We start from the raw sequence: 13461 nt of genomic DNA, 5'->3' as shown, positions 1-13461 counted from the left end.
TGAAATGAATATTTCCTTTGTAAAATAAATATTGTCTGTAAACATTTAAATAAATGGGGCTGGGGTTGTGGCTCAATGGTAGAGCGCTCGCCTAGTACATGCGAGGGCCCAAGTTTGATCCTTAGCACTACATAAAAACAAAGATATTGAGTCCAACTGTAAATAAAAAACAAATGTTTAAAAAAATTCAAAGAAATGCATGTTTTACGAAGTTGGTCATTAATTAAAGTGTGTTGTAGTAATAAGGCATTCTGTAATTTAGATTTACATAATGACCTTATCTGTATTTTTCTTTTGATGTTGTACTTCTGTTTGAATAATCCAAATGTAGTGTAGTTGAGTGATAATCTGAAGGAATAGCTTTGTTGGAAAGGGGAATTACTATTGTGAGCTAAATTAAAATTTATATTTTTAAATTTTAGTTTGTCTTTTAAAGCATTAACTACTGAAGATAAATCTTTACTTCCATTTATTTACTGGTTTAGAAGTCATGGTAGTGGTTAATCTTAAATGTCATGTTAACTTTATTGATGTGTAATAAAAATTTGTATACTGTATTTTTTAATAGGTAGTTGTGTCAACTAACATTGCAGAGACATCATTGACAATAGATGGTGTGGTGTTTGTGATTGATCCTGGATTTGCAAAACAAAAGGTATTTATTTTAGTGCTTTAGTTGGATACTTTATAAATTGGTGTGACAGTTTTTACCACCCATTCATCTAATGACTAAAAATTGCTTTTTTATTTTGTTTCATTTTAAGTTTTCTTTCTGCTGTATGATCCTTTTGCATTTAGCTGGCTATCAGAAATTAAGGTAGCACTTTTATGGTTTAATTGTAGCCCCCCACCTCTTAAGGTTTTGGGGTGTCTGTTTACTGGGTATTTTGGTTTATTTGCTTACCTAAGGAGAGTGGGGTTGATAATAAAGTGCAATCCCTGCAGATGACTCACGCATCCAACATTAGAGTTCCTGCCATGTGCTGAACACACTGTTTGAATATAGATTCTATGCTGCTCCTTTAGTTAACAGTGATGGACACTGAACACTTTTGCTGGACAATGCTGGTATTGGAATACCTTTTTTTCCCCAGACAACATAGTTTTTGACTAAGTTGATTATGTTTGTAGGTATGTTATCAATGGAAAACATATTAAAAGCATATATTTAACAATATGGACCAAGTTAGAAATAATTTTTGTGATGTCCACTTTTAACATTGGGTGTTGAAACTGCAGGTTTCTTTTTAGGAAAAATTTTACACTGTCCAGCATAGTGGAAGGGAAGTTAAATTAGGAGGAGTGAAGGTTTTGTAAGCTAACTCTGTTATTGGATCTTTTCTTGTTAGCTTAACTCTTTTGGTCTAATAGAATGCTAGAAAGAAAGGCCATGAAATAGCAAGTTCCTTTTTGGGATAGCCGATTTACACTGGTCATTAATATTATTTTGGCATCAGCTGTGGTCTTTGGCTATTTCTAATGGTTCCAGTTTTATGTTTAGCTGAGAATTGTTCTTTTGTTATGTTCATTCTAATAGGTATACAATCCTCGAATCAGAGTTGAATCTCTTTTGGTGACAGCTATTAGTAAGGCTTCAGCTCAACAAAGAGCTGGTCGAGCTGGACGTACCAGACCTGGGAAATGCTTCAGGCTTTACACAGAAAAAGCTTATAAAACAGAAATGCAGGTAAGACATATTGCCATGTTCTTACTGTGTATTTGGAAGGTTAAATTGTGTTACCAGAAAAAAAGTTGCCTTGTTTAATGTACCTTACCTTTTATAAGCTGCTTAGTTTTGAATAAGATTTGTAGTGTAATCTACCATACACCTACCCCCCAGTTTTGAGTTAAGGTGGACAGCTAAGCAGTTCCAGCATTATAAAGATGGTTTGGGAAAGTATCTGATTTCTCTCTAGTCTAGTTTACATGTATTTTTCTTCTTGAGTTAGATGAGCTGTAGCAAATAACTATTGAGACAGAGAATAGAGATAGGATTTCTTGCCTCTATATGGATGACTAGTAAGGTTAAGCCTAACAAATTTTTTTTTCCCCTCCCCCCCCTCGCTAGGATAACACCTATCCTGAGATTTTGCGTTCTAATTTAGGATCAGTTGTGTTACAATTGAAGAAACTTGGTATTGATGATTTGGTGCATTTTGATTTTATGGATCCACCAGGTATGGCTTATCATACATTTTATTAGATCTTTTAACCAAAATTAAATCTTTGTTTCTTGGCATACTATTTAGTATATGTATCAAATACATTTTACTTAACATTTCTTCTAGCATGCATCAAGATAAGTCTAAAATGGTAACATTACAACAAAAAGGGTGATATAGCCGGGCACGGTGGCACATGCCTATAATCCCAGTGGCTTGGGAGGCTGAGACAGGAGGATCACGAGTCCAAAGCCAGCCTTAGAAAAAGTGAGGTGCTAAGCAATTCAGTTCAGACCCTGTCTCTAAATAAAATACAAAATAAGGCTGGGGATATGGCTCAGTGGTCAAGTGCTCCTAAGTTCAGTCCCTGGTACCCTCCCCCCAAAAAGGGTGTGACATACATGAGCACATTTTTTTCCTCCCTTCGAAGTTATTCTGGGAGTTTAAATTAATTGAGTTTTTGTCTGGGCTTAAAAATGTGAGAATTTCATTTTTCTAATTTTTCTTATGAAAAATAGTTTAATAAATGCATTAATAAATTAACATACATTTAGGACAAAGACAGTTTTAACTACAGGAAAAAATTGTAATTTTGTGTGATTCATTGTTTACTTACTATGTCTGTATAATTGAATTTGACAGTTTCAAGTTTCTAGTAAGGTCCACTGTAAAATGAAAAATGAGATTGCTTATAATAGTTTGCACTTTTGTCACATTTTTGCTTGCTTAAGGCAACTTGTCTAATAGATTGCCTTCTCTCACACTCCTCCCAGCTCCTGAAACTCTGATGAGAGCTTTAGAACTTTTGAATTATCTGGCTGCTTTAAATGATGATGGAGATCTGACTGAATTGGGATCCATGATGGCAGAGTTTCCTCTAGATCCACAGCTCGCTAAAATGGTTATTGCAAGTTGTGACTACAACTGTTCTAATGAGGTCCTATCTATTACTGCTATGTTGTCAGGTAATAGAGGGAAAGGAACTAAAAATAGCCCAGCTCTTCAGAGTTTGGGTGGACTTCACTTTTGTTTGTGTTTTTTAATATTTAGTATGGTAGTGGATTTTATAGATGGTTTTAAGGAATTCATTTTGTTTCCTAAATACCTTGTAAATAGCATCCTAATGACATAGTACTTACAGAAGTAAAGTATGTTTTTGTGCGTAAAACATAGTAAAACATTGGCTCTCTTGAGTGCAAATAAAAATTCCAGTAAGAATAAGATTGAATGTAATTGTACCTGAATTCTTTGGTAGGTCCATCAGTGCTATCTTCGAGGTTTATTACTGAAAAGTACAAGAAGAACTTTGTTCTAGTACGTGGCACTATTCAGTGAGCCTGTGATATATTTAAATTGAACCTTTTCTCCATGTAAGATGTGTATTCCAGTGACAGTCAAACAAACCTGAATTTCAAATTTAGTATTAGAAGTAGTTTTAGGCTTAAAATATAATCTGATATTAATGTTCTTTTACAATGGCAGGAAAGTAGTTAGTAAAAAGAAATATACTAATAAACTTGCTAATTTTTGAAAATTGGAATATTAAGTTGAGGAATTTGTGTTATTTTTAGTAGTAGTAAAACGTAATCCAAGATGATTAGTAATTTAGAAATTTAGATTTTCCAAAAAGGAGATGGAATATTGTTAACAAACAAATGGTTATTCTTACAGCTAAAAATAGAAAATTAAGCTTTTACTGATAATCTAAATATTGTATGCTACTAGTTTCAGTACTGGAGAGAACTAACTTCTAATTGTGGAGTGGTGTATTGATCTTGACTATTTAATGCCACGAGTACTTAAAAATCTTCTATGGAATTAAAGGATAAATTGAAACTTTTTCTAAATATAAAATTATGGCTTAGTTTAGATGCGTGGTATATTCTAATGGTGTGAACTTTTTATTTAAGAAGTAGCTAAAATGTTTTCTTGCAGAGTTATGACTGATCAGACTCAGAGCAGATGGGCAGGGCAGTATCGAATCATTTAATTAAATTGTAGTCTCATTCGCGGAGGTGGTGGTAGGTTGTTGTCTGCCTTTCTTACATGTTTTGCTAGATTCTCAGGGTTGTACTTTTCCCAAGATTTTAGTTTGTAGGGAAAGTGTGGGGCCAGAGTTAGCAGATGATTTGTGTTATATAGTCATACTGTATAATACCATTGTTTGAGTTTAGAATATTCTTTAATATTTGCCATTGTGGTGAGGTTGAAAATCTTCCAACTATAGCTCAATCTTATTTGTAATAGGAATTGTGCAAAACATAGGGTTTAGTGGTGGTCGTCTTTTAGAGAATAAAAATTTATGTGCAGCAGTTTTTAAACAGGCCATTTGTGGAAAGTGTTAAAATAAGGAGTGAGGAAGAAATCATGGAATAAAAAGTTCTGTTGAGCTTTGATTGCCACTTAAATATTTTTTAAAACTTTTTAGGTGCATATCAGAGGCCTTATGGGACACTGCTTATTCATTCCCATTTAACTCTGGTGGCTAGTTTACATTAACATTCACAGCTGTGAGACGTTTCTGTACTTTATGAATTACCTTGCTTCACTTATTAAGCAAGACTTATTATTTACTGTGATCATGTTTCGTTGTCTTTATTGGCTACCTTGGCATCTTTTTAAAGGGGAAACTGTATGGGAAAGAGTATTTTTCACACTGTATTTGATCTTGTTGTTGATTATTCCCATTATCTTTTATCTGAACTGATAATTTATTTTTTTTTACTGATAAAGTTTTAAGAGCTTTAAAAATGTGTTGAAAAAGTCCCAAGCTTGTTAAGTATTTATTTTCATATTGCTTCTATGACTATGGAATTGCTAAAGTGAATTAAGGAAAGTTGTATTTCAAAAAATGTAGTGCACACTTTGTAACAACTTAAAAGTTTTATGTGAATTAATATTGAGGCTCTAAACAAATACTGTAGTTATATATTTTGATGACCCATGAAAATAATGATTGTTTCAGACTAATTGTCAACTTTTTAAATAATGGAGTTTCCTTTTATTTTGAGGTTTTGATCCAAATAAGCCTTTTTTTTAAAACTTGGGGCTTTGTTTACTAATCATTTTATTAAAATGCTGGAACACTAGCTGAATATCCCAGCCTTTTTTAATATTCTTAATTCTAAGGCGGTTTAACCTTCCACCACTACTGCTATCATCAAACTCAAGATTTCTTGATATTCTTTATGTTTACATATGCTTCTGCTCACCAGTGCTAATAGTGATACCCACCAGTTGGTAATAGCCGGAGAATGAGGGAACAAATTCTGATAGAAATATGGCAGTAGACTGGTTGCACAGTTGTTTTAGTTCTGCAGTGGGCAACTGTAGTTTCCTAACTTGCACGGCCATTCAGGGGTTCAGTTGATGGCCTTTTAAAAAAATGAACTAAAAAGGCTATTGTCACCATAATTCTGGTTTTTGGTAGAGCTATCAGCACTGGTTTTTGAAATAAGTTGAGCTTTTTAGTATCTTGATGGCCTTCAGAATAGCTGTTTTGATGCCTACTTTTAGATCTAGTTAAAATAATCAGGTACTCTGTAGCTTTGAAACCCTCTTGTCTTACAGATGTGGTTAGGTGTTGATGTACCAAATCAAGGTAGTAAACAGTCCAAGATGCAGTTGGAGGCCATCCTGCCCTGCCCTATGCTCTGTGAACTGACCTAGCTAGGCCTTGTTCCTCTATCTGTGAATGCGTGACTCATCGATATGGGCGTTTGTGTTGGGCCCATACCAACCTTGTTTAGTCCCACAGTGTTTTGTTCGCCCCACGGAGGCCAAGAAAGCTGCAGATGAGGCCAAGATGAGATTTGCCCACATAGATGGAGATCATCTGACACTGCTGAATGTCTACCACGCTTTTAAACAAAGTAAGTGAAAATTAGATTGAAGGCACTCTTTTGTCTAAATGTCATTTCCAGCATATAAGATGTTTCGTCATCTCACTTTCATTTATTATCTCTGACAACTTTACATTAGAAACCCAGAGGTACTTTAGAAAAACTCCTGACTAGCATTTAAAGTATAAATTGTCAATCTTTTTCAAAGTTGCTTGTTTATAATCAAAGTAGTAGACACCAATTATAAAAATCCTGAAAAATAAAGGTGATAAAAATGGAAGACTTACATAAATTCTTCACGGAAATACTAATTATTGTATACTTTGTTCTCTCTTTTATTTCTATTCCTTTTATTTTAAAAATAGAAATGTGTATGTTGAAAAAGGTACCATTTTCTTACATTAATGTAAAGGTGGCAACAATTAAAGAAAAAAAATTCCTTACCTGTGTGGGAGTGAATTTAGTGACACAGTCATACACTGGAGCTTGAAATATAAATTATGTGATCTTTACAAAAAGCAGATTTTGTGTTAACCTGTTACCTTAACAACTTAATACTTTTTAACCCAGAAATAACTATGATTAAGGATTTTCATCTCAGAATTAATGATAGTAAAAAGTTGGAAACTATACCTAAGTGTCTGGAAGTAGAAAGAAGGTTTTGTGAATTTTGCTCTAGACACATGATGAAATAATCAAATTATCACTAGCTGCTTTTGTTGGAACATACCATTTATAAAAGTTAAATGAGAGGGAACCTTAAGGGAGAACAATACAGAAATGAACTGCAACAGAATCTGAAAAGGTTTGTTCCTGCATATCCAAAAGCTAACCTAATGTATGATACAACCAAAAACTGGTAGTCCTATATAAAATTGTGAGATTATCATTCACTTTGTGAGTTTATGGGGTTTTGTAAAGAAAATTTTTCTTATTTATAAAGTTTTCTTCCCAATTTTGTACCTTTTATATTTGAGCTGATTTTTATTATTTCATTAAAATGCCATTTATATTCCTAAAATTAAGCCTGTTGACACTGGCATATCTCCATAGGTGATAGTAGTGCAGAGGTGGCCTAAAAGTGGTAGATGGGCAATATGTGAAACACAACAGCACCTAAATTGCTGCACAGTTGCTACTTACATACACTGGTATGATTTGAGTAGCATTGCTGACTATTAGGGAAAAAAGGGTGGAGCCCTTCAGTTCCCAGATCTAAGAAACTGGCAAATGTGGGAGGCAAAGAAAACTTGGTGAGAAATCCAGTGTAGAGACCAGCACATGGTTTATTTCAGTGTATTTATTTTATCCCTCTCCTGTCCACTTATTGCTGAAGCATGATGTTAAAGACTGTCCCTAACAGGATACGGCAGTTCAAGAAACCCATATTCCTGTTTGCCAAACATCATACTGGTTGATCAGGGGACATATAACCTGCCCTTGAGAAAAGGAACAGATTCGGTCCATCTTGGTTCTCAGAATCTCCATTGATGTTATTATTAAGATACTATTTTAAGTGATTATTGAAAGATTTTTTGAAGTAACAATGTGGCCTTCTACCCTATTATTAACACATTTTAAAGACTATTTTAAAATTGGGAAATTAATATTTTTCTCATGTAACCTTTTGATAACTAGGAATGGCAGTATATTTGGGTTTAATAGTGATGTTTTGAAGATGAATTGAAATATCAAGGAATAATAATATTCTGAAGCTGTTTATACAGCTTACTTTATATACATTATATGTGCTTTTTATGTGCTATGAATACGAACAATATTTGAAATTAAAAATTTAATGTTTAAGATGGTGAAATTAAGTAAGGCTTGTTAAGTAAGGGGTTTTCTGTCAAAATAAGTTGTATACATCTAAAGATGGCTGGTGCAGTCAAAGGGCCCGTATCGAATGAATTAGAACTATAGCATTGAGTTATTACATGTGGGGTAATTTTCTAATGAATACTTCCCACTGCCAGGGGGAGGTGAAAACAGAGGATGGCATTTAACCCAAATCTGTATACTTGCCTTAATAAGTCAAAGGAAAGAGAATGACTTGATATTTGATATAACTGTCTCCTTAAAGGGAGTTACAAATAAAAATACCTCTAAAGCATAACTTCAAATGGTTGTCCTTTATCTTAGTTTTTGATGAATTAATGGATATTTCAACTCATTAAAGATCTATTTTCTACCTCCCCTCTTATTTCTGAAATTAATTTTGTATTGGATAAGAATTTACTGTTTTCTCTAAAAATCTATTAAAGACAAAGTTGTGCATTATTAAGGGTAGAATTCTAGCATGAAAAAATTTATATCACAGTAATTGGAGAATGATGAACATGGTTCTAATTTTATGCCTTTTATTCCCACCCATTTCCCAAGACCCCTCTCAGTTTTATTATCTAAGGACCTGTGAAGTAAATGATGCAATCTTCTACCATGACTGATTTTAGGACATAAAGATGTCATTGTAAAATTTTTTTAGTGATACTTTACTTTGAACTCTTTCTTTAGATGAGCAGAACTAGGTTAGTTGGAAATTTACCAGGATTTACAGTAGAGAAATATAATTTTGATAATGTGAAATTACTTTAAGTGCTTGCTTATTAAACATGAGTTGAAGTTTCAGACTTCTTGAAAACTTTATCATTTATATTTTAGACCTTGCTTGTAAACTGCTGAGAGGCACATGTTTTGTAATCCAACTTTAACCTCTTGAGGTTTAGTGGTCTTTAAGTCCAGCATAATTAAAGAATAGCCTAGAATAATTGTTTGAAGTTTATACTCTTCTAACTTTAAGTGAGACCTGAACCTAGAGCACTCCACCACTGAGCTACATACGTCCCAAGCTAGTCTGTTTTTTTTTTTTTTTTTTTTGAGACAGACTTTCAAGTAGCTGAGGCTGGCCTCAGACTTAGGATCCTGCTGCTTCTGACTCCTTAGCCACTGCATTTTTATAACTTTTATATTGTATTGAATTATCTTAATGTAAGGCTCTGTTTTCTTTAAAGATTAGCAAGGCATAACATGACCAAATTTTTCAACCTAGCCCTGTGTAAAAAACCATCTTTTCAAAATAGCAAGGTTTAGTTAATGGTAGATCAATCTCTTCACAAAAAGGTGATTATTTTGACATCTACTAGTCTAAAACTCTTAGAATGGTTTCTGACTTTGAATCATGGTACAGGTTATACAGGTCTTTAGAAAGTTGATTAAAGAAAATGATATGGGTAAAATTTTCTTTCTGGATTATGTAATTTTGCTTGTTAATAGAAAATATTCCTGTGTGGATGATTCATGGTCCCTGTTTTTCCTTTCCTTCAACTTTTTAGATCATGAGTCGGTTCAGTGGTGTTATGACAACTTCATTAACTACCGGTCCCTGATGTCCGCAGACAATGTACGCCAGCAGCTATCTCGAATTATGGATAGATTTAATTTGCCTCGTAGAAGTACTGACTTTACAAGCAGGGACTATTATATTAACATAAGAAAAGCTTTGGTTACTGGGTATTTTATGCAGGTAAGTAGATTATAAAAGAATTCATGATTAAATGCTTACATAATATTAATTGATTTGTTAAACACTTGAATCCACCTAAGCGCCAAAGTCAGTTTCTAAAGAACACCAATAAGAGTTAATCTTAAAAGTGTTGTTGCATCCAATTTGTTTGAATTAGTGTTTAGAAATTGTTCTAAAGAGTTACCAAGAAGTTAATGTCCTAAGTGGTAAAGTTAGTAGTTGAGTTATGTTAGAATCACATTTTTTACTCCAGGAGCCTTTGTTATAGCAAATGGGTACTTGGTGGCAATTTTGGGGGGTCCTGGGGGTGAATGAGTTTCAGCTTTTGGTAAATGTATTAAGGTTTCCCTAGATCTTAATATTAATTGGAAATGTAAAAGTACTAAAAGGAAAGAATTAATCTGGGTGCATCCAGAAGTACAGTTCACTTTATCTAGAAACTAAGCACCCTCAAATTTAAATTTGCCAGTGAGTAGATTTTATTGATAGTTTATAGTGGTTGTTGCTTATAAGACCCTTGGGCATTGCAAATCGAAAAATGCCTTTTGGCCTAAGCAATAAAGATGAAAAATAATTTAAAAGATTTCATTTAGTTTAGTTGAAGAGTACAATATGGAAGGCTATCAGAACTGAAATTAAAGTGTTGGGTAATTACTGTGAGCATTTTATTTTAAGGGGTATAAAACATGGAGAAACTATGTTTGGCAATTTCAAAAAAAATCTTCCAATAATAAAATTGAAAATGAATAGTCTATTACTTAAGTTGGGATTGATTTTTAGTTGTTTGTTCTGTCTCCTGCTTGATTGTTCATTTTATCTTTGTCTTTGACTTTGTCTGTTAAACAGACTGCCAACATTAAGGCCCCGGTTGTGCTCAGTTTGGTGAAATTAAACACAATTCTAGAGTCAAAGATCAAAGGAGATCTGTGGGGTATCTCTATTTGAATCAAAATAATAGTAAGAATACTCATGTTGGCAAAATATCTTTTGTTTATTAAGAAATGGGTGAATACTATAGTTGAACATGAAAAATTTTTTTCCAGATGCTTGCCTATTATTATTTATTAAATATGAACTTGTATGCACTAGCTTAGTTTTTTACATTTCTTAAGTTTGCAGTTAATATCTGAAAAGACTGATAAAGCTATATTCAAGTTTCTTGTAAGCACATTCCATGTAATATACAACACCTAGTGGGTACTTAATAAATATTTACTGAATGAACTTGAGTTTATTTTCTATTATTCACACACAGTCTTTATGCACAGAATTCTAGAATTGGAAAGGGCAATTATCTTTTGATTCTTTGTTAATTAAATATTAGATGTCACTGGTCAGGGTATTTGATTTTTTACAAAAAGAATTATAGGGAAGATGTAACTGTTCCCTTTTATCTACTTTAGGGTTGGCACATGGTGCTAGAGAGCTCATTTTAGATAGTCTTAAAGGCAAGAAGGATCAGATAGAAGTATGACTGTGGACCCATTAAATCCTGTCATAATCATTGGTAGTGGAGCAGTAACCAAAGACAAATGGGTGTTTCTGTGTTCTACTAAAACTTCGGAATGCTAAAATTTGAATTTCATGTGATTGTCTTGCTTCACAAAATGGTTTTCTTCTGATTTTTTTTTTCTGCTCTAAACATTGGAAGGTATTTAGACAAATAGAGGTTGTAAGTTGAATTTGGCCTGTGCTTTGCTGATTTTTAGCATTTTTTTTTTTTTTTAGTGATAAATAGGAATAGCTATAGAATAAAAGGCAAAACATGAAGCCCACCTTTCTTTGTTATGTGGTTAGATTTACACTAACTAGTTATACTTTTGTAACTAGTTTCTTAGAATCATTATGTTAATTTACTGGGTTTTGATTTCAGGTGGCACATTTAGAACGAACAGGGCATTACTTAACTGTGAAAGATAACCAAGTGGTTCAGTTGCACCCCTCTACTGTTCTTGACCACAAGCCTGAATGGGTGCTTTATAATGAGTTTGTTCTAACGACAAAGAATTACATCCGGACATGTACAGATATCAAGCCAGAATGGTAAGCATGGTTTTTGTTTAATATAACAATAACAGCAGGGGTCATGGTCTTTTCTTTGCTTGTTGGAGAACTTGGTGTTCTCAACTAGGAGTCTATACTCCAGTATCTCTGTCTTTGTTGTGGTAGGACAGTGGAAGCATTATATGGACAGGATTTGGATGAGTACCATCAAGAGTTTCTATGAAGCCGTTACTTTGCTGCTGTGCTTAACTCTAGTCCATAGTTTTTTCTGGTTCCAGAAGTCTGTCTGATATTTTATTTGTCCCATTGAAGTTAACTGTTTAATATGTGGTGGTATTTTAGGAGCTATGCAAGTATTAAAAAAAACCTGCTCTTTGTATCTTAGCATATTTGCTTTTTTAAAATGTGATTAGAATGGACTTTAATTTTAAGCAAAATAACCCAGTTTTTTTTTTTCTCCATCTATTTGTTTTTGCCAAACCCATTCTGTAACTTAATAATGAGAAATGTCTACCAAGGACTGAAACACTTAGGGTGATGTTACTTATTGTGCAGATTTTTTCTTACACAGGTTTATTCATAGTTGTTTTCGCTTAGAGTTATAGTTATGAAAAAATTGAAAATGAGAAGATGCAATGATTTGAATGCTAAGATGTTTTCTTCCATAGAACCTGCATTATAATCTTGGATAAGCAGATTGATGTAGTAAGCTGGAGTGATCAAGTCAACAACCTTATATAACATCTTCATGTGGACAAAAAGAACACTTTTAAAAGAATATATCATGGAGTTCTTTTTTAAAGTTCAGAATAAATTCCACAGAAATTTTATATTTCACTAAGTACATTTCTAAAAGTGGTATTTTTGTCATTGATTTGGATTGGTAGATTTGCCTTTATTCACCAGTTTTATTAATGATTAATGCTAGCTTATAATGCAACCCTGATACTTGAGTTAAATGTTAATTTGGTTATTTTTCCTCTTCTGGACAGGTTGGTGAAAATTGCCCCTCAATATTATGACATGAGCAATTTCCCACAGTGTGAAGCAAAGAGACAGTTGGACCGCATTATTGCCAAACTTCAATCCAAGGAATATTCACAGTACTGAATTCCATGCTTAGAACTGAAGTTATTCAGAGGACAGCTTTAAAAGATGAATGAACTCAAAAGTTCAAGTTGTGCTCTTCACGTTGGTTCAATAATGGCCTTTATTTGAAAGCTTTTTAATTTTTCTTTACAGTAAATATTCCATTCTGATTTCATAAATTAAACATTTATGCCTCCCCTTTGTGTTGACACTGTAGCTCATACTGGAAAAGTCGATCAATGTTTTGCAGTTTATTGAAAGTAGTTCTATATATAACAATGTTTAAGCATTTCTTTAGAAATGGTTGAAAATGCTTCTAAAATGTGATTATCGACCATGGTATGCATGATCGTTGTAATTGTTGACATTCCTTTTAGAAGTTGTGAAATGTTACAACTTGTGCTTATGTAGACACAATCTTCTGTCTCAGTACAGAGGCACTGACTTCAATAAAGTCTATTTATACTAATTTTGGTCAAAGCCCTTTGGTATCTTTATTCTAGTCTCTTTAAGTATAACTGCTTCTCTTCCCAAATGTGGGGCTTTTTCTTTTTTATTATAATTATACTATTACGTACTTAGCTTTTTTCCACAAGGAATACTCCCTAAGTAGTTAAAGCAATATTTTTAAGAGCATAGAGTAGGTAGCACTTTGTTAGTTTAATCAGTTTATGATCTATGTTAGTTTAATTGGTATGTGATCTAATGAGATACAGTATGTAATATCTTTTGAAATTGGATCCTAAGAAAGAGAATGAAAGGATAGGTTCCTCTTTTTCTTACAGTTCATTTCATAAAGCTGATAATTCATTATCTTGTTACTGCATTTTTGCCAGATCTT

The 13461-nt window shown here is 33.2% G+C and overlaps 1 protein-coding gene across 2 annotated transcripts in view; it reads left to right on the top strand.

The window, feature by feature from the left end:
• Dhx15 (DEAH-box helicase 15) overlaps nt 1–13089 on the top strand; it is a 47436-nt gene extending 34347 nt beyond the window's left edge. For both annotated transcript variants that reach the window (XM_005318918.5, XM_040292580.2), the window contains exons 7-14: nt 569–655; nt 1538–1687; nt 2069–2177; nt 2936–3127; nt 5912–6034; nt 9337–9527; nt 11401–11570; nt 12524–13089. In XM_005318918.5, the coding sequence (XP_005318975.1) occupies nt 569–655; nt 1538–1687; nt 2069–2177; nt 2936–3127; nt 5912–6034; nt 9337–9527; nt 11401–11570; nt 12524–12641 (1140 nt within the window). In that variant the 3' untranslated portion in view covers nt 12642–13089. The remainder of the gene's footprint in view (nt 1–568; nt 656–1537; nt 1688–2068; nt 2178–2935; nt 3128–5911; nt 6035–9336; nt 9528–11400; nt 11571–12523) is intronic.
• Nucleotides 13090–13461: the final 372 nt, after the last annotated feature.

Source organism: Ictidomys tridecemlineatus, chromosome 9 (assembly GCF_052094955.1).
Source record: "Ictidomys tridecemlineatus isolate mIctTri1 chromosome 9, mIctTri1.hap1, whole genome shotgun sequence".
Classification (NCBI taxonomy): domain Eukaryota; kingdom Metazoa; phylum Chordata; class Mammalia; order Rodentia; family Sciuridae; genus Ictidomys; species Ictidomys tridecemlineatus.
The sequence above is the reverse complement of the archived record's forward strand: the minus strand, read 5'-3'. Positions and strand labels throughout refer to the sequence as shown.